The sequence below is a fragment of the Pleurodeles waltl genome, chromosome 3_2 (assembly GCF_031143425.1).
Source record: "Pleurodeles waltl isolate 20211129_DDA chromosome 3_2, aPleWal1.hap1.20221129, whole genome shotgun sequence".
NCBI classification, from domain to species: Eukaryota; Metazoa; Chordata; class Amphibia; order Caudata; family Salamandridae; genus Pleurodeles; species Pleurodeles waltl.
This window is the reverse complement of record NC_090441.1, coordinates 42719643-42745243: the sequence shown is the minus strand read 5'-3', so window position 1 is coordinate 42745243 and position 25601 is coordinate 42719643. Positions and strand designations below refer to the sequence as shown.

General features: G+C 41.1%; 1 protein-coding gene across 1 annotated transcript in view; it reads right to left on the bottom strand.

Annotated features, from left to right (window-relative positions):
* Window positions 1–9261: 9261 nt before the first annotated feature.
* The window catches only part of LOC138286442 (DNA-directed RNA polymerase II subunit RPB11-a), a 33899-nt gene continuing 17559 nt past the window's right edge, over window positions 9262–25601 (bottom strand). Inside the window, exons 3-4 of the mRNA XM_069226705.1 lie at window positions 12075–12249; window positions 9262–9603 (exon numbers count right to left, since the gene is read on the bottom strand). Of these exons, the coding sequence (XP_069082806.1) occupies window positions 9568–9603; window positions 12075–12249 (211 nt within the window). The 3' untranslated portion in view covers window positions 9262–9567. The remainder of the gene's footprint in view (window positions 9604–12074; window positions 12250–25601) is intronic.

The window sequence follows — 25601 nt, the reverse complement described above, 5'->3', positions numbered from 1 at the left end:
ATCAAAGGCAGTGGGAGCCTTTTGAGTAGTGGTTTATGCTGTGACTGCCAATGTGTTTCAGAAGACTCTAGAGGCAACGTCATCGATGAACTTTTAAGGATATTTGCCAACTATAAATAGGGGCCTGTCTAACGACATGATAGCCTTTTGGAGTGCAAGTACAAGTCTGAACGTTTTCACCAAAACTAGACTGCTAACTGATATCAATGGTGCACTTTTATCATGTCTTGAAGGGTCAATTCAGAGGATAATTTTACAGACAGACTGTTTAGAATAAAATACTCTTCCGTATCTGTGGCTATATTGCAGTTGCAAAAACAGAAGGGTAATTTCTAACGGCTGAGTTTGAACTTGGATTTCAATCGCATGTATCTCAGCCAATGCTAGTTTTGTTACTTTGTTTGTTATGTTAGTCTACTACTTGTGAAGTAGTTGTTTTATCTTATTTATTGCAGACTTGTTATTTTGACCTGTTGTTTTATCCTAATCCTTTGATTTATTATTTTTGCTTACTTTACAGAGTGTCATGAATGTGCCTAGTAGGTCACATCCTCCACAGTTTTTATCTGATGGTGGGGAACCTCTCTTCCCTGGAAGAAATAGAGAAAACGTTTTGACTTTGCGGACATTAAACAGGGAATTTTGTTGCACAAACTACAGATTAAGGGTCGTAACTTTTATGAAAGTCTTAATGAGATCATGATTGGACATAAGGAGGATCAGCCTAGAGATGGTACAAGGACAGTCATCCTAGAGAGAGTACAAGGGCAAATGGAAAGAGTAGGCAACCATGTGGCCTCTCTGAATATTTTGATGACCTGTTAGATTCACTTATAAGAGATCAGCTAGTGCGCTGCACCAATTATACTAGAGTACAAGAAAAACTCTTTCACAACTCTTGGCTAAAAATCCAACATTGAATGATGCAATAGACATTTGGAAGGGATGGAGCACCCCTCGGGCTGGGTAAAGAAGATAAGGAACACAAACACACTTCCAACTACTGTGGAAAGAATAACTGGTACAAGTTCAGGGAAGGAGGCTTGTTAAGACAATAGGAACTTTACTCAGAAATCTGCTGGGACCAACGGTTCGGTTCGGTCCAGTAAAGAGGTTCCATCAAAATGTAAGTGTTTTAAGTGTGGAAACTATAACCATCTGTCTAATAACCCTAATTGTTTTGCATGCAATGCAACGTAGTAATTGTGATAAGAAGGGGCATTACACAAAAAACAAGGTACAAAAAGGTTTTGAAATGGAGGATGGTGGTCAAAAAGTCATATTACAAGTTAGCCTCCCAGCACAGAGTGTTATTAATATAGATAGAGAGGCTGACGGTAGGCAGGTTAGGATGCTGTAGTGTGAGATTACCATTGGTGGAAAGGAACTGGTGGTATTTTCTCATTCAGGATTTCCTTTTACACTCATTGGAGATAAGAATTGGGAGAAAGTACATAGCAAAGAGGACATAAAATTGTTACCTCCAGATAATAATTCAGAAGGTTATGGGTGAGTAAGCACTTATTTAATTGGATATGCGGTCATGAACATCAGTTTCATAGGCCAGGAGACAGTTGGTAAGGTTTATGTGACCAAGTGGGGAGACAATCTATTGGAGTGGCAGCACCAAAAGGATTTGGGTATTATCTCACTCAAAGGAACAGGTCCTTTTGGTCGATATCAAGGGTGAGTGTTTAGGTCCGATTCAGGACTTTCAAGATGTTTTCGGGGACAAGCTAGGTCTCTTGATAGACTTTCAACACAAAATTATTTTGAAGAAACATTCAAAACCTCTAGTACACAAAATTCGGACTGTGCCAAATTAGATGCTGAAACCCTTGCAGGAGGATATTGATAAACTATTGTCTCTGGGGGTGATAGAAGAGATTCAGTTCTTGGAAATGTTGGCCACTATTTGTCTGGCCCCCAAGGATACTGGGAACAAGATCAGGATGTGTGTGGACCTGAGGGACCTGAATCAAAACATCTGGGTGGATCACCTACCACTGCCTAACAATTGCTGAAGCCCTAGCGCTGCTCTAAGATGCATGTATTTAGTGTAATGGATTTATCTGCTGTGTACCATCAAGTACAGTTACATGAGGGCTTTAGGGCTCTAACATCTTTTGTGACACCGCTTGGGGCATTTAGATTTATAAGGCTGCCGTCTGGGCTAGCCTCAGCAGTGGCATTCTTCCAACAACTAAAGAAGAAGGTATTAAAAGAGATTGACTCTGTGATGTTCTTTCAAGATGATATTTTGGTGTATGGGAAGGACACACAGAGTCATGATCATGTCTTAAGGCAGGTATTGATGAGATTAAGAGAGAGTGGACTCACCCTCAAGAGGAAAAAGTGTAAGTTCGGTGTCAGTTCAGTCTCTTTCTTGGGGCATACGATTTCTGGGAATGGGATAAGCCCAAAGTTAGAGTTGGTTAAGTCAATTCTGGAGGCACCCCCTTTGGTCAATAAAGACCAGGTTAGATCATTCATGGGTCTTGTGGAATATTACACCAAGTTCATTGCCAATTTTGCCAGTGTGATACAATTGATTAGACTCCTACTTAAGAAAATGGCCAGTTTGGATTGGTCAGAAGAGTGCATGAAGGGTTTAGTGTGATCAATGAAAATATAGCCAAAATGCCTACTTTGGGACATTTTGATACTTCCAAAAAAAACTATCTCACAACAGATACGAGCATGAGCAGTTTGGGTGCTGTGTTGTCCCAAGTAACGGATGGAGAAGAGAGGGTCGCTGCTTTTGCTTCTTTAAGAGGAACAAAGGAGAGGTATTCAGTCATAGAGATGGAAGCTTTGGCCTGTGTGTGGATGAGGCACCATTTTTAATTCTTCATGTGGGGTTTGCCTTTCGGCTTTAAGAACTGGACACAAACCCTTGGTCCAACCATTAGGATGCAAGAATATTGATAATACCACACCACATATCAAAAGGTGGATGGAAAGTCTGACTGAATATAACTACCAGGTGGAGTATTTGTCAGGAGCCAAGAATATACTGGTGGATCGTTTGTCCAGGTTACCGGTAGAGAGAGAATGTGGACAGGATGGAGTGGAGCAACAGATTATGTGGGTCAAAGAGACAGCTATAATCAAGAATGAATGGGGTTTGGAGGCAGAAAATGATGAAGTGAAGAAGCAAGTCATGCGTTCTGTGGTAGTGGGATGGCCTGATATTAGAAGCAATTATGATGAAGTCAAGCCATTCTGGGGTGAGCTTTGTATCCTTAATGGAGAGTTGTGTCTAGGAGAAAGCATGGTTCCATCAGTGGGCTTAAGGAGTAAAATCGCCAGACTGTCTCATGAAGGGCATCTTGGTAGGAACATAACTAAATCTAGAGTGAGGGAATGTTACTGGTGGCCTAGTGTGGATCAGCAAGTAGAAGGGATGGTTAAGGATTGTTTACAGTGTGCCAGGAGTGATAAGACTAGATCTGTCAGGACAGCCCCTCTCTCACTTGTGGAGGTTCCAGCTGAACCCTTGAGTAAGTTAGAGTTTGACATTGTAGGTCCATTTGCATTGCTACCTCCGATGAGTGGTTTGTGTTGGTCTTGTTGGACTATACCTCAAAATGGGTTACAGCAAGCTGCGTAAGCTCTGTAATAACCAGGAATGTCACTGAAATGTTGAGTATATTTTTTTGTGTGTGAGGGCATAACCATTGATGATAATGGTGTACAGTTTGCCTCATTTGAATTGAGAGAGTATTTGGATGACCTTGCCATTAATCATTATTGCATGGCCTTATACTCGCCTCAAGCCAGTCTTGGTGGAGAGCATGAATTAGTTGGCTAAGGCTAGTGCTCAAAAACTGCAGTAGAGAATGGTGTCTCTTTAAGTGTGGTGATCCGAGAGAAGCTCTGGGCGCATGGCAACTCCCCTTACATGATTACCAAGATGCCTCCTTTTCAGTGTTTAAAGGGCAGATTGACCAGCAGTAAACTGAATCTGCTGGTCACAAAAATTGATTCACAGGTTGTCAAGCTCCACCTGCAAAAGTATAAGCGGCAATTTGATAACAAACATTATGTGCATGGAATGTGGAGGATGTGGGTTTCATAAAGAAGCATGCCTGGTCACCAAAAGGCAGGTCTACATTTCTGGATCTGAGTGGAAATGTCTTAATAGGGAGCCACCTATACTGACAGCACTGGTGGTATAGTGGCACCCGTTGCTTTGGCGGTCTTTTGAAAGACCGCCGAAGTCGTAATGAGGGCCTACGTTCTAGACTGTAATAACCACTTAAACCCTCTAGTTATCAAATCTCTGTATTTTTTTTCTCCATGTACACATTTTAAGCATGAGTGTCAATCAGCCTATCATTGTTCCACCCACCTTCCTAATTACTCAAGAAAATCCTCCTCTTGAATGGGAAAACTAAATACAGACTTTTTAACATTAGCTATGGATTGAATTGATTTTCCAGCTTTCATGAAAAAAGGCACTCTTGCTCAGCCCCCTACGAAAAGAAAGGCAGCACACTTTCAAGTATCTAGCTCAAGCACATGGTGAACACAGAAATCCTCCAAGAAGTATATAGGAACCAGATTTGCAAAGTCTATTAACAGCCATGTGCAGACCCACATTTTACATGCAGTCACAAAAAAGCTCCCAAACAGCTGATGACTGTGTTGCATGCCAATCTGGCATGATCACAGAAGAATTAATAAAAGATTAGCCCATAGTCTAGTGCCTTTCTATAGCAAGAAAGGCTATGAGCTGCAAGAAGTCCGTCTTAACAAGAAGCTAGCACTAGTGCCAAGATTGTTGAATAATCTGAGAAGTGTGTGCACAAAATACAGCACTGAGAATTGAAAAACAATAACCCTAGTCAAAGACACTTTGCAAGGTGTCAATATTGTAGAGGAAAATCTTTCTCTACTACAATAAATTAAATACTTTCTTCAAGTTGTTTTACATGCATGACGGCAATCTTCACACTGCTAAGTCCAAGTCATGTTACTCTACTGGTAAAAAAAATGTTGCTGAATAGACGTAAGGGACACTTTGCAAGAGTATGCGAGCTGGAAGCAGAGGACAAATCTAGTCAGTTGATCAAGATTCACTGAATCACAACACAAAGTATTGATTGTGAAGTTGTTTGCACAGGAGAGAGCATATATCCACATAAGGGTAATGTCAATGCACTTGGCAGAAACATCCCATTGCCTTATTCAACAAAAGAGAAAAAGACCTCTCCTTAATGCTGTTTGTACACAACAGTGGCAAAAGGCCTTTTTACTCTCACATGGCCGTGCGGAATGCTGGAGTTTACAGAATGTGAATATGAAGGGTTATCAAGGAGCGACTAAAGGGGTCACTACATTTTATGGTTATGAACATCAAGTTGTGAAACAATGGTAAACGTATACATGGCTGAATCTAATCCACCAATCTTGGGCTGTACCCCAAGATTGGTGTATGAGCTTCATATTGTTGTCAATACAATGGCAAAACATCAAGTCATTGTTTTGGATAGGTGAGGCATGTGGGTATAGGCACAGAATCATTCTGAGAAAAGGTGCAGTGCCTGTCTGACATACAGCTAGCAGGTTTCCCGTGGCCATCAGGGAGGCGGTGTGGTCCATCTTGGATCAAATGGTCAAATATGGTGTGCTTGAACCAGTGGACCATACGGAAGGGATATCTGCTGTTGTCATCACAAAAAAGTCTGATGGCTAACTCAGTTGTGTGTGAACCTGTGCAGCCTTAAAGGGGGCACTGTTTCAGGCTGTTCCTGCTCCACAACATCAATGAATTGATACTGATGTTGTCAGGCGGAAATGACTTTTCAAAATTAGACCTACAGAGTGTGTACCATCAGATAAAACCCCATCCCACTGCAAAGGTGTTAACTGCATTTATCACAACTGATGGAGTTTATCAATAAACTAGACTGCCTTTCGAGTTAGCCTTAGCAGCCAGTGCCTTCCAAAGGCAGGGATTAGAAACCATCAATCAATCATGTATTTGTAAAGCGCAGCTATTCACCCGTTAGAATCTCAAGGTCCTGGGTTGGGGGGGGGGAGCAGTAAGTGAAGGTCAGAGGGGATCAGGGGAAGAGCCAAGTTTTGTGAAAACATAATCTACTTCCAAGATGACATACTGTTCTTTGGAGACACCATAGCTATGCACAATGACATTTTACAGCACATTTTGGGAAGAACCATGGACTCGGGTATGAAAATTCACAAAGGTAAATGTAGGTTCATAGTACAAGAGGTTGATTATTTAGGGTACCGCATAACAGGTGAGGGTGCTTAAGCGTTAGCTTAAATTGGTAAGTGCTATTTGGTCAATGCAGGTGCGCCTCAAGACAAAGATAAGCTATGTTCTTTAATGAGGTTAGCACAATACTACTCCAAATGTACGTGACATTTTGCCCACAACACAGAGCCGTTGAGATTGTTACCCAAGAAGAACAAGAAATTCAAATGGGCAGAAAGTCCACCGGCAGCAGTCTTAGAGGTGAAATTCAATTTTGCCAATGCTGGAGTTCTAGCCCCTTTTTAAACTGGATTGAAGACCCTTCTCATAGTGGATGTAAGCGGAGTGGGGCTGAGGGCAGTACTTTGAAAGATTCATGTAAAGTAGAAATGACCATTACCTTTGCATCCCACTCCCTATTCTTTGCAGAGAGAAATCACTCTGTTTAGAGTGCAAGACATTGACTGCTGCTGGGCTGTTAACTACATCAAAGTATTTTGTGTGGAAGTAGAATTGTTTTGCGCACACTAAACAAGCTCCTTGTCTGTGTGTTGAATCCAGGTGGTTCCAAAAATTGGTCTGGTAGGTTAGCCAGACAAGTGGTAAAACTTCAAAAATATGACTGCATAGTAGAGTATGTCTCAGTGGCGAAGAACAATGTGACCAACTGTTTGTCTCGCCTGCCAAAGGGGACAAGTGAAGATTGTGCTTTAGAGACAGAAGAGGTTGCAGCTGGTGTATCTGATACTACTGTAGGGTTGCACACCTGTGAACCAAGAGATGACTGAATAGCTGCTACGAGTGAAGGCGGTACGTTGTCAGCAGTCACTGAACTAATCAAGTGAGGGTTTGTAGGGAAAGTGCTGCTCCCCCATGAGGGCATCCTTATCTGAAAGTAAAAGATTAATTATTATTGTGTAGAGAGTATTTAATAATATCAGATGACAAATTTGTGCCCCCACACAGTGTTAGACTTAGAGAGGTTCTGGTGACCAGCGATGACTGAGCAAGTGAAAACTTGGCTGATTGAGTATGATGCATGTCAAAAAGCCCATAACGGCTTGAAAGTAGGACTAGGAATATGTTTGCAGGAACAACATGTTTGCAATGCTGGTTATCAAGTTATCACCTTTTGTGACCTTACTTGAGCAAGAAAGGTATGCTGCACTTCTTGTTGATATTTTGTGAAGATGGGTGTAAGAGGTATTCATACATTACAAGTTGCTCCACCATCACTGCTCTGAGTGAGATTTACCACAGGGAGGGCGTTCCATTTATTTTAGTGACAGAAAATTGTATGCATCTCACTTCTGAACAGATGGATGACTTCTTGTGGGAAGTAGGTGTTAAACACATAGATACTTTGCAGCACAATCTGCAGGGGAAATGGTCGGGATGTGAGGATAAGCACATTGGTCAAGGAGACCATGAAGTCAGCAGTAAAATTAGGGCTGAATTTACAAGGGGCGGTGAAAGACATGTTATGGCCTCACCATACCAATGTGATTCCTTTTACACGTAAATCACCATTTGACCTTATAAGAGAAAGACCCCCCTGCTACCAAAGTAATCCCTTCTTGGATGAAGCACCTTAAGTCGCATATTGATGATGGGTTCAGCAGTAGAGAGACTGTTATTCACTATACTGGTGGAAGAGACTGGTCGAAGGTGAAACCAGGAGGTCAGGGTAGGGATGTATGCACGTTCAGTATACATTTGTTACAAATGGCAGTAAGTTATTAGATATTTGTTTTATGGCAAAGGCACAGTGGAAATTGGTTTGGATTATAATTAAATGTTGAAGAGGTTGGTGTCTGATTTATTCGGCTTGAGTTGCTCTGCAGGTTTACAGCCAAGAGGCCAGCTGTGTCAACCCTGCGGTGTTACTTGAGTCGTTGCATCCCATATTGTTGTTAATAGTCACAGACTTGGAAGAAAAGATCAGATTGCAGAAGTTTCCAAATAGGTGGTAGTGTTCGGGTGCTTTCATTGACGTGTGTGTGGATTTGGGAGCCTCTGAACATTCACTTTCCAATTTCAGGTTTGCATGGATTTGGCTTTGCTTGTCTGTAACACGAAGAGACTCTGGAAAAACATGATTGCGCAGTTGTGGTGTTTTTTGTAGTAATGATAGTTTTACTACACCTGCCCCGGATCCCACCCTGTGCTGCGCAAATGATAAATTTCAACACATAAAAAGATTTTCTTTTCTAGCTCAAATAGATCAAAAGTTACCAAAAAAGTTCCAAACGTATTACAGCTCAAAGACAGACACTTTGAAAAAGTTTACTAGTCACCATCTGGTAATCGATTGCTATAGTCAGGTAATATACGGGGATTAAGTAGTTGTATCCTTTGCCCAAACAGAATTATTATAACAAATTGGTGTCTGAGTCATGAAAAGAAATCATGCACATTTAAATATAACTTCAACAAGTTGTAAAAATATAATTGCTTCTTTATCAAGCTCGCTTTGCTATACTATTCATGCAAATTAATGTTACACCGCATACACGTTCTGTAGGAGCACTCATGAGTACAGAAATGGCACACCTTACTTCTTTTTTTAAAGTCGTATGTCTTGAATCGAGACACTTCCATTGTACATACGTAATGTAAAATAGTGTAGGGCAACTTTTGGTCCTTAATGATGAGATGCTACCAGAGGCCTGTAGTGTGGAAACTGAGTAAAACCAAAAGACCATCCCGAACACTAGCGGGTACACGCAAAATAAAAGAGGCACACCTTTTATTATATGAAGTGTGCAGATGAAGACTTTTCTGCTGAGCGCCACATTGTATGTTTCATGCAAACTGTTCCACTCACAGGTAGATGGGACAGTTTCAATAAAGTGGTGTTTCCGTGATCGACGCATGTCAAAATCATTACGTTGTTGTGAAAAGGTTGCCATTGTGATAGCTAAATATGTATATTTTTATTTCCCAATTTTTTTCATTAACCATTGCACCTCTTTCGTATCAACGTGCGTCAAAATAACAGCGAGACGTACAGAAGTGACTGCAATACATTCACGGAGTATGTACAAAAAATATACATTTATTGAGCAATGCTTTCATCGAACCTGTAAAGCAAGCATAATTTTGAAAGAACACATTCAGGGATAAAAATAAAACAAGCTAACATTCTTCGATTATTTCCATAGTAACAGCCATAAACGTGGAAGGTGCGATCAAGAGAGGAGACCAGTTCGTACACATGGGGACGTGTCCATACATTAGGCCTTCATGATGCAATTACACGCCCAGCCTGTGAGCCTCCAGAATGGATCCAATTCAATGTTAATTCCACATTGCGGTTCTCTTGGTCAACAAAACTGCGGTTATTCAATTCCCTCTTGTTTGTCTTTAATTGCAACCTGAAAAAAGAGAACATGCTGAAGAATTGCAGGTAACCAATAGTTGTGACAATCAGCACTGGGGGACGAGAAAAAAAAGAAGCCAGAAGCTGTGACGGCTTACATAGAGCAACGTTTCCATAGAGTGAGCATTCACAGCTTGTTGGTAATATTCATAATATAACACTGGCTTTATAGAGAGTACTGCACAAAACTATTGAATGCATTTAGCTTTAATTACTAATATGCTATTGCAATTACTGAAAAAGCAGTCAGCAAAAAATACCCAAGATGCCGAAGAGGGATGGGTCCCTGCTAGAAGCCAAATTAATGTCAATTTCTGTAACAAGAGCACAGACCTTCAGAAAACACTTACTAGTAGCATAGAGGCTACATGATGAAACAAAGATTAGGTCAGAAGCTTCCAGGGGAGAGAGGGGCGGAGAGAGAGAGAGAGAGAGGGGCAGAGAGAGAGAGAGAGAGAGAGAGGGGCAGAGAGAGAGAGAGAGGGGCAGAGAGAGAGAGAGAGAGAGAGAGAGGGGCAGAGAGAGAGAGAGAGAGAGAGGGGCGGAGAGTGAGAGAGAGAGAGAGAGAGAGAGAGAGAGAGAGGGGCGGAGAGAGAGAGAGAGAGAGAGAGAGAGAGAGAGAGAGAGAGAGAGAGAGAGAGAGAGAGAGAGTGTGAGTGTGTGAGTGTGTGAGTGTGTGTGTGTGTGTGTGTGTTTTTTTTTTGTCTTTGTATATTTGGTAAAGGCAGCTTGTCCTGTATACCATCAGTTTAGAATGATCTTGAAGCGTATAAACTGCAGCTCTCTTCTGAAGTACAGAGACCACTGAAGTGTGGGTGGTACGTCTGGTGGCTAGCAGGGAAGTGTACATAGTAAGAGACTTTACAGGGTGATGAAGGAGAGAATGTGGACATTTTTACAATTGCGTTCAAACCTTGCCTTAGCCAACTGAACCCAGCATTATAAATAAAGTGTCACTTAATAGCTTGGAGGGGTTATTTGTTTTTGGAAGAGGGATCATAATCTAAGCAATAAAATGAAAAGCCAAGTTATGAGGACTAAGCGCTCCGGACAACATTAAGATAGTTACACATCAGAATATTCAATTACTATTAAGCTTAAACCTCACCACTATTCCAAATTTTATCTGCAGAAGTTATACATTTACATATGGACTCATCTAAGCTAGGATACCTGTCTAGTGACAGTAAGTGGCAGAAGCCCTTTAGGGTTGTCTCCTAAAACTCTGCCTATTCAAATACAATATTGCTTAGACACCAGCGACTGGTCTATTTTAATGGCTAGAACACATCTAGGAAATAAGCACATATTCGGCTTCCCTCTTATTTTACAATTTACTTGAGAAATATTTAAAAAACATAGCGTAACTAAAAAAAAAACAAAAAACAAAATACAGATCATGGAACCTTTGTTCCAAAAGCTAAACATTTCTTCAATTATCAAGCGGTTTTCTTGAGCACACATCATGCCATTTCAGGCTTGTAAGTGCAGTACACTTTAGATGCGGTTGCTTGAGGCACTTCAGTACAGTGGTACTGACAGACAAAAGGTTGGTGTGAACCAAGGTTTTATTTACAATGTGGCCTGTAAAGAGAAGTGTTTCAAGGTCTTTCTTGCAGTGCATCATGTGATCAACTATGGGCAGGCCGGCTTGCAATTCCAATATGTTTTTGATTAGGTCCATAAAAAAAGTGGGAATACTATTAGTGGGTAATACTTAAACTTTAAATGAGAAAATGTATGTTTTTAATACTAAATGCAAATAGTCAGAAAACGTGTAGTGAGAAATTTCTACACATATAACAGCCTTAATAGTTTCCTATTTTTAAACCATACATTACAAACATAACTATAAATAAATTATTCTGCCGTAACTGCTAAATGTAACTCATCTAACCACCTAATCCTACCCTTTAAAAAAATATATATATATATTTTAGAGAAACTGTAGACTACGAACTATCCCTTATCCAATTTAATGCTTTCCCCTTACTCTGTCACAACCCTACGTCTATGCCTGGTCTTATCCCTAAATGTACTGTTAACCCTGATCCATATCTTCACTGATCCCTACGTCGAAAATCACTAACTCGCTATGCTTCACGTAGCTAAATCCTATCACTTACCATAAAACTTACTTAAGGACATTTCCTTTCCTTATTCCTAATCCTTGTTTTACCCCCAACCCAATACTAATGTTTCCCTAGCCAGTTGCTTCTTTAGTTGAACCATTTTCAAAACTACCTGTTTTTCTCACTAAAAGATCACTTTTGTCCTTTATCACTTTTTTCTGTTCCCTTCTGAATTTCAAGATTTTAGACAAAGCAGATTTTTGCAATGTAACTGAAGCATGCCACTGGAATTAATGCACAACGATGAAAAACCTTTTCTTACAATTCAAGCTCTTAAATAACAATAAACTGTGTCAGATTAAAACTGAAGAAAAGGAGAAATAACACAACGTACTCTAAATCTTTCCTCTAGCAAGGAAAGCTCGCTGATGAGATCAGTGATGGCGTTGGTGAATGCTTCCTGCGGACTGTAGTCAGGAGTGGTCTGAACTCGAATCACAATTTTATATTCTAGAGGATGTGGAACCTTGTATCCCGCAAACAACACTTGGGGGTCTTTCAAAAGCTGACTGGGAAAACAAAACAAAAAAACAGGTGATTATTAAAGCAAAACAAGATTCTTCCTTGTTGCTGTTAGCAAATGCATTCAACTTATGCATGAAGCGTGTTAACTGTAAAATGTGCATAAACTATAAAATGGCATTTAACAGTCCTATCAAGCATGGGGCCAAGTTCCATGTCTATTAATTTCTACTCTTAGTACATGTGGTATTTATCGGAGAAAAAAAACACAGAATTGTAGCAGCTGTCTTATACTTTTGACATTACGAGTTAGTAAAAACAAGGTCCGTGAACCATCTCTTAGCTCTTAAATATACTGAACATTAAAAAAAAGAAAAAAAAGAACGAAAAATATGCCCCTACAACCTAGGAACATTAAAGTTAAGCCAGGCTTCCGTTTTAAGAGCCCCCCCCCCCCCCAACATCACATGGACCTGATCATACAACAGAAGGGCCTGTCATAAATGTTTTCCACGTTGTACCTAAACTAATTCAAACTTAGTCTGTGACTTCTCTTACTTTGTTCAATAGAGAATGATTCTTTTTTGGCAAACTGAATGATTTCCATATCCCAACATCTAGAGGGTAAAGAGATATCTCTCCAAACTGTGGAATAAAGTTCAAATTGTGTCCCAACTATTAAGTCAAAGAAGACGCGTTCAAGAGGGGGAAGAAGGCCTGTAGAGCAGCCAACCAAGCAACTCTAACCAGTAACAGTCAAAATAACATTGTTGTCTCAATAAAAATGTACACATCACTATTCAGTTATGATAAATGGAACATCAAATAATATCGTGTAACAATATAGTATGTTTTGAGCAGAAGGGGGACTGAATTAGGAAAGTGGGTGTCACATTATTTTCCAAGCTGCCATGTCGCCCACAGATTTTTCTTGCGATCCATTCTATAACATTCCACTGTATATGTTTGTTGAAAATATTCAATTCTCTTAAAAGAATATGAGCAGGACCGCTGAAACTATGCACATGCAAATATTATATTAATGTGCTTTTATGCAGCACTTAGATCTGCAAATGTATACTCTTTCCTAATTGTTAATAAGTTGCTGCAGTGACATAACCCAAAAGCTTCTCAACTCGTAGATTTTAGCAAAACAGTATTTATGATTCAGCTAAATTAAAGTTTAAAAACAAAATTAATATATATCAAATATACTAATAGGATGGGTTTACCATTCACTTTTCCTGGTTTACCTTCCAAACTATGTATTACTATCATATCAAGGTTAATACCTATTCACAACGGTGAAAGTGTGTAAATGAGACACAACATAAAACAGTTTTTTATTTTTGCTTGATATTTTAATCTTTGCACGCTGAGGCTTTCTATCCCCAGTTCCAAGACTTGGTTTTCTTTTTGCAGCTTGAGGCACTCGGCACTTAGACGGTCATATTTTTTTTTGTTAGCATCCCCTTTCTCCCAACTTTTGGAAATTGTTAAAGCACCCAGGTTTGTAGATTCCCCTCAAGGGAACGGAGAAAATAGCGAAACTATAGAAATTATGTGTAACGAACAAAACAAAAGGTTTGCTGTTCTAAGATCACCATCTCCCAACCTTTTAGGAATGTGCAGAGTTGTAAATAAAAACCACTAGCCAATTTTCCTATTTTTTGTAGTTTCAACCTATTTTTTTAAAATATATTTTATTTATGATATTTATAAAGCTCTCTGCCATCAACCAGTATCCTGGCGCTAACCTTAAACAAAGACAGGAAGAAGTACTGCTCGAAAACAAACTGCTAAGACACCAAGCCAAACTACTTAGTTACGAGCCAGGTCTTAAGGGCTTTTCTAAATTGTAGAAGGTTGCTTAAAGATCTAAGAGAGGCTGGCAGCTGATTCCAGAGTCTGGATGCCCTGACCATGAATGTCCGACTACCTTGTCTGGCTTTCCTAAACTTGACCACCCATCCCATGTTAGTCAAGGAGGAACCAAGATCCCTGTTCAGGGTGTATCTCCTCAGACTGCTTCGTAAAGGGGCCAGCCCTGACCCCTGTAGAGGTTCAAACACAAAACAGAGTGACAAACCAGATTCTTTGTTTTAGCGGCAGCCAATGTAACTCCTTCAATGCTAAGGAGGCAGAGGCCCTTCTTGGTCTATTCAGGATAAGTTGGCAGCTACAACTTGCACTCTCGACAGGTGAAGTAACAAGTAATGTGGAACGCCTAGCAGGAGGACATTACAATAGTCAAGTCAACTAAGAACGACCGTGTGTATCACAAGGGCTCTAACTGAAGATGGAAGCACCGGGAGAATCTTCAGTAAAGCTCTCATAAGCGCGAAGCACATGCCCGCTATTTTATTCAAACGGCTCTCCATGCTTAGCTTTCTGTCAAACATAACCCCCAGGTTCCAAACCGAGTCAGCAGGCATAATGTTGCAGTCCGATGGAAATGGCCAACCTACTTGCAGTTTGTAGAGGAAACAGGTGTGAACCCCATGGATGAACCCAGAAATCTGTACGTTTCTGAAAACTAGGCAATTCTAAATTCAGCAACAGGTCATGAGTATATTGCACATATTAACTACTAAGAAATTAAACATTGGAATACAATTTTTTTTTAAATAGATACAAATACCAGCAATTGTTTTCATCTGTAATTTCTTTTCCCCAACTCTCCCATTTATGAAAGTAGCATACTATTAAGTCCACCAGAACCTTCACAGGAGTTTCTAGATTGATTGTTGGCTGTCCAAAAACAAGTAATACTCCGAGCCAACAACCAAGCTACAGTTTGTAACGATTTTCCATTGTGTGATAACCATGCAGCAATTCTTATGGTACAATTTAATGAATGAAAAAATGGACATGATGGAAACATGCATTTTTTAAACGTCCACAAGATACTGAGTTGAGGAATAGTGGTTATTTACACAGCTTTGAATTTAGGTTTACCAATACCATACCAATTAGAGGGCATTGAACAAAAGGTGTTCTTGGATGCACACTGGCTAGCACTGGAACACAAAATTGAGAGAAATACAATTGGTAGCATCAAATGCTCTACTACTGTCTGTTCCCAAACTCCTCCCAATAAAATCCGTACCCCACTTGTGTGGCTGGGAGTAGCACCCACACAGAAAAGGCCCAAGAACACGGCATGGCGACATCAAATTTTTGGCATGAAAATCAACACTTTTTGGCCAGGTGAGCAGCAGTGGAATTTGTGCTCCTGGCTTGGCTGCCTCCCTGGGAAAATCCACCAATCCCAGGGTGGTTTGACATGCGTGGATCCCACTACCTTTTCTTACCTACAATGTCTTGAAAACCTCAAACTTTGGCTAAAATCACTTGAAACCTACAAGGATCCATAAATTTCCTACCACCTAGTTTTCACACACTTCTTCCGATAAAAAAAAAGATAAAAATGGTACCACACCTGGGTAACTGGGCCTTGCATTATTATTGTTGTAGTGCTGTTTGCTTTTTTTTTTTTTCTTTTGCTGTAACATCCGTGCACTGGAGTATTAGCACAAAAAAAAAATTGAGACACAAGGAAAGTTCTCTAACATCCAGACTTTTGATTCTAGAAAGGGAAAAGTTTTACCTGAAGCATTTTCTTTTCTGTTGTGGCAGTCAACACATTCCTGTAAAAGGGAGTGTGGCTTTCGAGAATGTGTTGAAGGACACACCAAAGTGGTTAATTTGTGTGATCTCTTGTATCTTTCTTACTTTAATTACTCTTCAATTTGGGTAATTTCCCAAGTTATTGTTTTCAATATGGTGCGGGAAAATGACCCAGGTCTCTAAGCCTGCAATAGCTTATGTCCAGTTTGCTCTTCTGGTCTCCCACCTTGTTTTCTTTTATTAGGTTTCATGTACAGACTTTTAGCTGTCTGTTGTCAAAAGACATCTTGTGGGCCATGGCAAAAACTTACAGTGGTGTAGTAATATATATATATGTTTGACCACTGACTGTGTTGGACCACGTTGCATATTAGTTGTTCAGTGTTCACCAGTTGCAGAGTACATTTTGTATTCGGTTTAGCTGCCTATTGGCTTTATCATGGCGTAAGACATTTCAGTTGAGACACTGCAGTTGAGTTGTGTTTTCCCACATGGTAAACTGAGCTCGTTTTTCATATTTCTTTCTCACTGAACAGTTAGTCATTTAACATGATAAGAAAGTACAGTGCAGGGAACAGTGCGGCCTTGGGAGGAGAGCCTTGAGAATGTGGCCAGTTTTTAATGTTTTTCTTCCAACTCTGACCTACGGTAGCCAGCATGTTTGAATAGTTCTCTTTCATGGGAGGGTTTTCTTTTCTTTTCCAGAAAGCCCTTTTGGTTCTTTAAAAGGTATAAAAAAAAGGCGGCCCTGCTCAGTAGCGAGGGAATTTCCAAGACCTCAGTCAGGATTGGAAGTCGAATGCCTGACACACGTCAGTCCCGTGAGGGTGGAAATCTCTTTCTCGCAGTTGAACGGGGTCATCTTCTTACTGGCATGAGAAAGATGAAGAGCTTGGCAGACCCTACTGTAATGAATTTTTACTTTATTCTTTGATTTGCAATTATGCTATAATATAATCACATTTATTTGCTGTGTACATTTCAGTTGAGAATCATTTTTGATATATTTTCCTTTCATTGCTTTGACTATTTTTAAACGTGCTTTCGACCTACTAATCCTCCTTCATTTTTTTTAGGAACTTCGTAGTGAAATAATAATAAATGTCATCTTTGAACTGAAGTGCATTCCAGAGATTTTTGTCAGCTCAGTCATTATTGAAAGCAAATCAAGTGGCAAACAGCCATCCCAGTTGATACCGCAAGTAGGCTTTCTTGTAACCCTCATTTACTTGCTTCTTATTTAATGGTTTTCATTCCTCTACTTATGGTTTTTCCTCACATGGGGCATAGCTAATTTGTCATCCCTCAGAAAGGATGACTTGTATCCTTCCACAGCTCACATTCAGAGAATAACTATTTCAACAGTCCTCGTTTTTTTAATGTACTTTCCCTCATGCTGCATCCTCCCTCAAAATACCACCCTCTTCACATTTTGTGTTGGTGCCTCCTCACCCACTCCACTGCTACCCACTCCTTGGCCTATTTTGCTTTTTAATTTTGTTTTATCCCCCACCTCAACCACCTGTATTGCTCCCTCCACTCCGTATTGACTTTTACCCAGAGAACTCAGTTCCTCCTGCCGATCCTGTGTGACGTGACACTCTTGGAAAATAATATTTTGAGATTTTTTTTGCAGGATCCATCAGCCATTTCCAGCTGAATCATTTGTGTTTTTAAATGTACATTTGCACACTTTATTTATTTTATTTGTTACTGGTTCAAAACTGGTGTTTCTTGGAACGATAAATGCAAAAATGTATCATGCCAAATGTACATGTATGCACAGTAATGCACGCAAGCACACACTCTACCACCCTCAAACATATTGTCCTGCATATTGGAGGAGAACAGTCACAACATGAGGTTTGGCTAGTATAAGCAAGGAGTACGAATATGGTGAGTATTTCTTGCATTAGAATCTCATTATAATGGTTGGTGGATTTAGATCCAGACATTGAAAGTATGAGCAAGGATTGAAAGATAGGAACATCCAGGGTAGTTAAAAGGTAAAGGAGAAAGAGAGAAGGAAGATATAAAATAAGCAGAGTCCACCAGCTCCATAACCCACCTTCGCCCACCTACCCCACCCAACCCAACTAGGAAAGGGAAAAGCATGGGACCCAAGGAGAAGTCCAAAGAAAACAACTACTGGCTACCACAAAATAAAATCGGAAATATAAAACTGAACCTAAACACTAGCATGAGGCACTTGCATGGAACATTTAACAATAACATACAACATTGAAAACAATAGATAGAAATTATCAATTTGACTTGGTAGGATTGAGATCTATCTCAAATTAGGAACAAAGGTTTGGTGTCTGTGTAGTAATCAAAATTATATAGACCGCCATGGGCATGATAGGTAACCAAATATAGAGAGGGAGGCCGCAAAAGAATTACGTTATTTTGACGTTTGATGGGGATGTGAGTGTTGAGTGCTCGGATGAGCATAATGAGTGTATGGGTATATCGTCAAGGGCTGCTGTGGATCAACAGAGTAAGTAACTGGAGGGTACGCTTAGTGTGTGGCAGTGGCAGAAGTGTGATATGGGTGTAATATGGTATCGCAACTCACTTGTTCGTTAGGGAGGGTTATTGTGTCCTCTAAGGGATGCTGAGATACTGATGTGATTGGGATAGAGATGTCTCAAGGAGGGTAGTGGTCTTGCCGGTTAATTGTGATGTAGGTGTTCGTCTTCTGCTGTGAGACAGGAGTATATGTTGGGGTGTTTCGCAGAGAGGAACTAAAAGATGGTTATTTGAGTGAAAAGGGTACTGCTTGGTCAGGTCTAGACATGTCTGGGGAGATGCTGTATGTTCTGACCTGTGTAGGTGGTGTCTTCGGTTAATTGGCATATGGATCGGTTAGTGTCGGTACAATACAGAATGTCAATGCGGCAAAATAGGTTTTGATTCAGTACATATAAAAGTATGGGCATATTGCAGTCAAATAATAATGCAGAATCCAATAATGAATCAGTTAGCAATGCAAAATTAGTATAAGAGGCAGCTAGCGTTGGCTCATTTGAACAAAAGGATACAAGAGGAGGATGCAAATTGATATGCTACAATGCCCCAGAACTGGAGGAGGAGGAGGTATCCACCTCAGCCTCTTGAATACTGTCCAGGAAGGCAGTCAGGTCTCGTGATCTTAAAATAGATGATCAGATCCTTTGTAGGTGACCCGACACCTGGCAAAACCAGAAAATGAAAAGGGGATGTTCATGTTCCGCAGCTGAGACCGGAGTGAAATAAATCCTTTTCTTGTCTGAACCATAGGAGTAATCCTGTGATATGGTGATACCGTGGCTTTCCCAGGTAATGAACTTGGTTTTGCGAATTAATTCCATGATCAACTTGACATGTTGGTAGCACAAGGGTTTACAGATCATTGGCTGAGGTGGTCCCCCTGATGTAGTACGATAGTTTTGTCTTGAGGGGATCCGGTGGGCTCTCTCAAGTTTGAAGTGTTTGAGCAATGGTACTAGAAACACTGGATCAGATAGACATATTGGCATGGTTGACAGATCGCACATGTCGTTCTCTACACAGCACTAAATTGATGAATGCAGTCCAAGCCTGTTGGTGCAGATTCGTACATAGTAGGGGCCCAACACTGCCCTACTCTCCCTAGATCCCATTGCTTAGTATACAAAGCGCAAAGGAACTGTACAGGCATCATGGTCTGACACCATGGATAGCAGCAGGACTAACTACTGTTGGGGACTTCTTCACAGATGGCTCTCTCATGACATACATTGATATAACAGATACTTATAACATTGGCTCCAGGCGGTTCTTAACATACTGCGCCACAAGACAGCTCATTAACGACACATGACGGGCTGGGGTAACGGAACCTTCAACATCGCCTATTCTTCACACATCGGGCTGGGTTTTACAAAAGTAGTATACCTGCTGTACCATACCTTTATCACATGCACTGACACTGGATATGTGGGACCACAGGCTCGACGGGATGCAGTCCTCCCTACCCCATTACCCCCAACATCATGGTCGAAGGTGCTCCAACACGTAAAGAATGTCTCTCGCAATCTACAATTTCGTGTTACTCAATTCAATTATCTCCACCAAGAGTATTTATCCCCCCACCGTCTTTAACACATGTTCCCTCATACCATACACAAATGCTCTGACGTGTTGTAATCTTTCTGTAGGCTTTTAACCCCGCCCACCGCACACACATCACTGTCACTCATTCATGGGTTTGTCTTTCAAAAATCCTTTGTTATCATTGGTAAATGCTTTATGCTTGTCTCTCCTTGGGATGGTTTTGTTACCCTTCTTGGCCATCGACCCTGTTACATGGATAATTGCAGGTTTGCAGATACGTCTGACTGTGAGCAAACTTTGTTTTCCTTTTGTGCCTCTCCTTTGTGCTCATGGCAGCCGTGGCGCTCTCAATCGGCTCGCTTATGTTAACTGTTTTACTTTTCAATGTCAATTTATATGGCAAGAAAAGTCCAGTTAGGAATTAGCAACACTAATAGCTCTAACTCGAGGAAATGCGAGACCCACTGTACTGCAAATGCTTGCTATCATATGGTATGGGCCTGCCCGCTCATACAACGTACTTGGCATGAAATCACTACAATAACGGGGGAATTGTCGGACTATGCTCTCCCCACCCACCCCTGAATCCAGTCTACTTGGCATCCGCGCTAAGGCTAAAGGGGACAAACAATTTCACAGGTTTATAAACACCTCATAGTCATGCAATGGAAGTGCCTTCCACTCCGGATATCAACCCATGGCTGGGTGCACTGTTACAGTGGGCTAGGGCTGAGTCATGGGCACTCCGCTCCTTGAGTGACAGGGGTCTGGCCCTGGCAGCTCACAAAATCGGGGACGCTTTCATAATCGAGGCCGAAGCTAAAAAGGATACTCACCCTCCCTGAATAGTGACAATAAGCTTTAGCCCATACAACCCACAGCATTTCAATAGTACATCTCCCACGCACATTGAGCTTTAGACCACACGTTCACTGCAAGGGCTCACATCCCCAGCCACCCCTTTGGTAGCTCCTGCCTCACATAGTGTAATAATCTGTTACCTTTTACCACGGCAACATTCTCTGAGTCAAATTCACCAGACAGCTAGTAACTCTGCAACTGTACAGAGAGACCATTTTCTGATAAGGACACACACACCGCATCCCCCTCTGATACTGCTGTAGGCCTCCCACAGTACTATAAATATTCCTTCCGGCTGTGAAGCTGATTTCTGTAGATGTTATGATCATATGTACTAGTTCATGTTAATGATATTGTCTTTTACCACGTGCTGCTTTTATGCTCCCCAGGATTTTGGACTCCCTTCCCAATCTCCATCCTTTTTCCTTACTATCTTCAAATGTTCCCTGATTCCAAGTTCTCTGTTGGTTCTGTTGCAGCTGCAAATAATAAAAAACAGATTTGAGGAAAAAAAATAAAAAATTTGTAAAGTGGCACGAGGGATCCATCTTTCAAGGAAGGTGATGCGGGAGCTGTGTTGCCTTTCACAGTTTAACAGGAATAAAAACAGTCTTATGTTGCCCCTTCTATTCCTATCCTCCAGGTCAGCGATGGCTTGTTGAATTGATGAGGACATGAAGTGAGGTGAGGTGAAGTGAAGTGGAAGTCTTTTTTCGTACACATGGATTGGTCTTCCAGGTCGCTTATGCGTTGTGCAGCAATAGAGAGCTAGTCTGTTATTTGTTTGATGTCCAATCTCAGGCCCGCCATATCTTGTTGCACGGCGTCCATACTTAGTTTTGTTGTTTGAGCAAGCTGTAGGATAAGTTTTTGAAGAATGGCGTCCATTGTGTCCTTGATGTCATTATTGTTTTTGATAGGAGATTCTACTGTTGGAAGTTCTGACTTTGCCTCTTTGTGGCTGTTTTTGTATCCTTTTCAGCAATCCTGGAAATCCAGTTGCAATGAACTGGTGATGGAAAAATCGGCTCTTTTCGTAGAGGCACCGTGCAACTAGTAGCCTCATGCTGTCAGGAGAGGGTAGTATACTTGACAGTAAGAAGTTGTCACACCTCTATGATCGTGGTGCTAGTGCTGTTGGATTCAGTAGGGTTCAGACTGTGGGTGAAGTTGAGGATGGAACGACCTAGAGTAATAGCTTAATTAGATTGACCTCATGAGACTTCTGCTAGCCCGGTTACTTTGATTTTTGGCAGGATACGGTTCTTGGTGGAACTAACTAGCAGCTCAGAATCCCAGCACCCCAGACAAACAACTGCAGTGATGGAACCCTTCTTAAGTTATTATGAGATAATATTACTGCGTAATTGGGCGCTTAAAGTTGGCACATTGCAGGTAAGGGATAGTCAGTGTAAGTAGGGCTTTGTAGAGAAGGGGCCGGTTGAGTTTGAGTAGATACGATCAAGCAGAGCAGAGTCAATTTAAGCAGGGCCAAGGCACGAGAGGACCTTAATTTGCGTGGAATGTAGGGGCCAGTAGAGCTGTCATTTCCATGCTTTGTTCGCTGAATTTCTCCAGCCTGTGATGTGGTCGCTTGGTTTACCAGGTGCAGCATCGCCTCGCTATCTGTGCGGGAGCCACCATGTTGAAAGCTACAGGTGGGTCTCAATTCGAGCTCTTTGAGCTACATAATAAGTTAGCGAAATAGGACATTGAATTCTTCCTTCTGAACATTTACAAGCCCAATACAAATGAGACAGACTTTTGGAGACACCTAGCTGAGTTGATAGCAGGCCTCCCAAGCAACTCCCAATTAATAACAGGAGGGGACTTTAACCTCTTCCCTGTCCCTACTATTGATTGTAGCTCCAGAGCCAAATTTAGTCCCTCTTCCTCTCATAAAAATATACTCCAAGCACTCTTGTTGACACTTGGTGCATTTAGCATCCAGACTCAAGGGATTGCACCTACTTCTCTACACCCCACCAATCATTCTCTAGAATTGACCACAGATTGGACTCCAACAACATGACTAGTGAGATATTCGATTTCCCTATCAAAACCAGAGTGGCCTTGGATCATGAGCCTATCCTGACCTCATTACATCAGACATCTTTTACTCCTAGTTACAAGTCGTGGTGACTCAACCCAACACCTTAATGATAAAAACCCACTTAGAGAAGATTCCCCAAGCGATCGGACACTTTTTTAATGACAACCCACCAACTCATTCCTCCCCTCAGGTTCGCTGGGACGCTGTTAATGTGACTTTTAAAGGGTTATTCATAGGGATCAGTGTTCACATCAACAAATCAGCAAATGCACAGATAGAGAAACTGGAATCCAAAATAAAAGTACTAGAATTTAGACACCATACTGAAAAGGGCACCTCTCTTCTAAACACCCTAAACTAGAACAAATATGAATACAATAAAATACGGAGTACCAGAGTGAGCCAACTGAAGACCAAATCTAAATCAATAAAGCTATGCACTAGCAACGATGCTAGCAGAGCCCTCATAAAATCTCAAAAGTCTTTCTAGACTTCTACTGTACACTACATGATGCAAACTCAAATGTTAACTCATCAGATACCATAGCATACCTCAATAAACTAAATCTCCCTAAATTAGAGCCCCACTACACCAATCACTCCTCAATCAGACTTTTAGAGAAACAGAACTCCAATCAGCTATTAAGTCTCTTGAGGTTAGTAAAGTCCCAGGACCAGACAGCTTAATAGTCCAATTTTATAAACTATTCAAGGGTGAGTTACTAAAGCCCCTAATGAATTATGTAGAAATTGGCTACATTGGAGGAACCACTTCAGAAGCGATCATAACCATAATACCCAAGTAAGGCAAAGATCACTCCCACACGAAAAACTACAGACAGATCTCACTCATTAACCTAGACTGTAAGCTCTACACTAAGATCTTGGCTAAGTGCCTCAAACCAATGCTACCGACACTGATCGGACCATACCAAGGTGGTTTCATCAAAACCAGACTCTCCAATGGTATCGGGCTTTTAGGATATGCAATACAAATCGCTAAAACAAACAACAAAAAATAAATATAATAACTCACCGCCAGCAGCCAATGCACTTGATACTGAAAAGCATTCGGCAAAGTGGCGTGGCCCTTCCTGCAGGCCACAATGTTCTGTTTCAAATTAGGGGACCAATTCATAAAGATGGCGATGACCTTGTACGCAAACCCAACCGATAAAGTCAGGCGCAATGGAGTAGTATCTGAATCGTTCCCACTTAGACAGGCACAAGACAGGGCTGCCCCCTATCTCCCTTATTCTTCTTACTAGCCATTAAACCACTTCTTATTTCAATCAATGAAAACAATTACTCAATGGGCCTCAACATCAAAGGCACCTCTTTTCAAATGGTGGCATACTCCAACGATAGTTTCATAGTGACAGAACATGCAGACACAGCTATTCCTGATATTATTACGTAGATCACAGATAATTCCCTGGCCTTGGGCTATACTCTTAACAAGTCAGAGGTACATTCTCTTAATCTTATCTGCACTAAAGAGGTCTTAGGCTCCTCCGGTTTAGCATGGCAACCCAAGTATCTTAAATATTTAGGCCTCAAGTTCAATGATGACCTCACTTAATCTACCAGACACAAAGAGTCCTCAATTATCCAGAAGATCCAAAATTACCTAGAGGAATGGTCACCAATATTCTCGACATGGTGGGGCAAACTAGAATTCATAAATATGATTATCACTCCAGTTGTTAACCATCTTCTGAACATGGTCCCCATCCCCTGCTCAGAGGATATCTTCTATACCATAGATCGTTTGCTCAATAAATTGTTATGGAACCCCAAAAAACCTTGTATAGCCCTAAACATCTAGGCAGAGACAGCCTCGCTGACTTCAACTAGTACCAACTAGCATTTTATACCGCCCAAGGTGCAAAATGGCTACACAAGTCCACCGATTTTGTACCACTCTGACTCAACCTCGAGAACGGCTCTCAGATAACATGCTGCTGTCTTCCCTCCTGACCATCTCCAAAGATCATCACTTTTTGATCTGAAGCACACCAGAAATGCCCTCTTGTACCTTGATCAGTGCTTTTAGACCATGAGAATCTCACAATCCTTACAAACTTTTGGGTTAATAAAGATATCAAACTTGACCCCAACATAACCATTGGGAGCTCATGGAGATCAAAGGGAATCTCAACAGTGGGAGACATCGGCTCTAGAACACACCCCCTATCATTTTCATATATTAGATGTAAATACAACTTTGATCCCTCTGACTTCTACGAATTTCTCAAACTCAAAGCTGCCATTCCCAAACATAAACCCTTTCCTTTTAAAGAAGCCTCGCTCCCAGCTCTCCTATTGTTACTCAGGAAAAGTGGAGACACAGTCTCCAAGATCAATGCCAAACTCAGACCCAAGTCTGTCTCATTATGCAGCACTATTAAAAAAGAAAAGTGGTGCAATGACAGGCCCACGATGAACTTCCCAACCCGACGAAAATTGATTGGCCAAAACTATGGTCCTTTCCAGTCATAAGGAAAATAACCCCAGACTTAGCGCAGACCAAATTACACATCATTCACAGACCCTTCTTGACTCAACACCGTCTAGCTTCGCTAACACTCAGACAAGAATTCCTGCTGGAGTTTTAACTCAGACCGCAGACCTTTTCCACATGTTATACAAATGTCCACAGCTACACAATGTCTGTACCAAAAAAACAACACTACTATTAGACGACATCTTCAGCGCCAATCTTCCTAGGAATTTCTCCTTCTCAGTATGTGCCCTCTTCAACACCCAATTTACAAC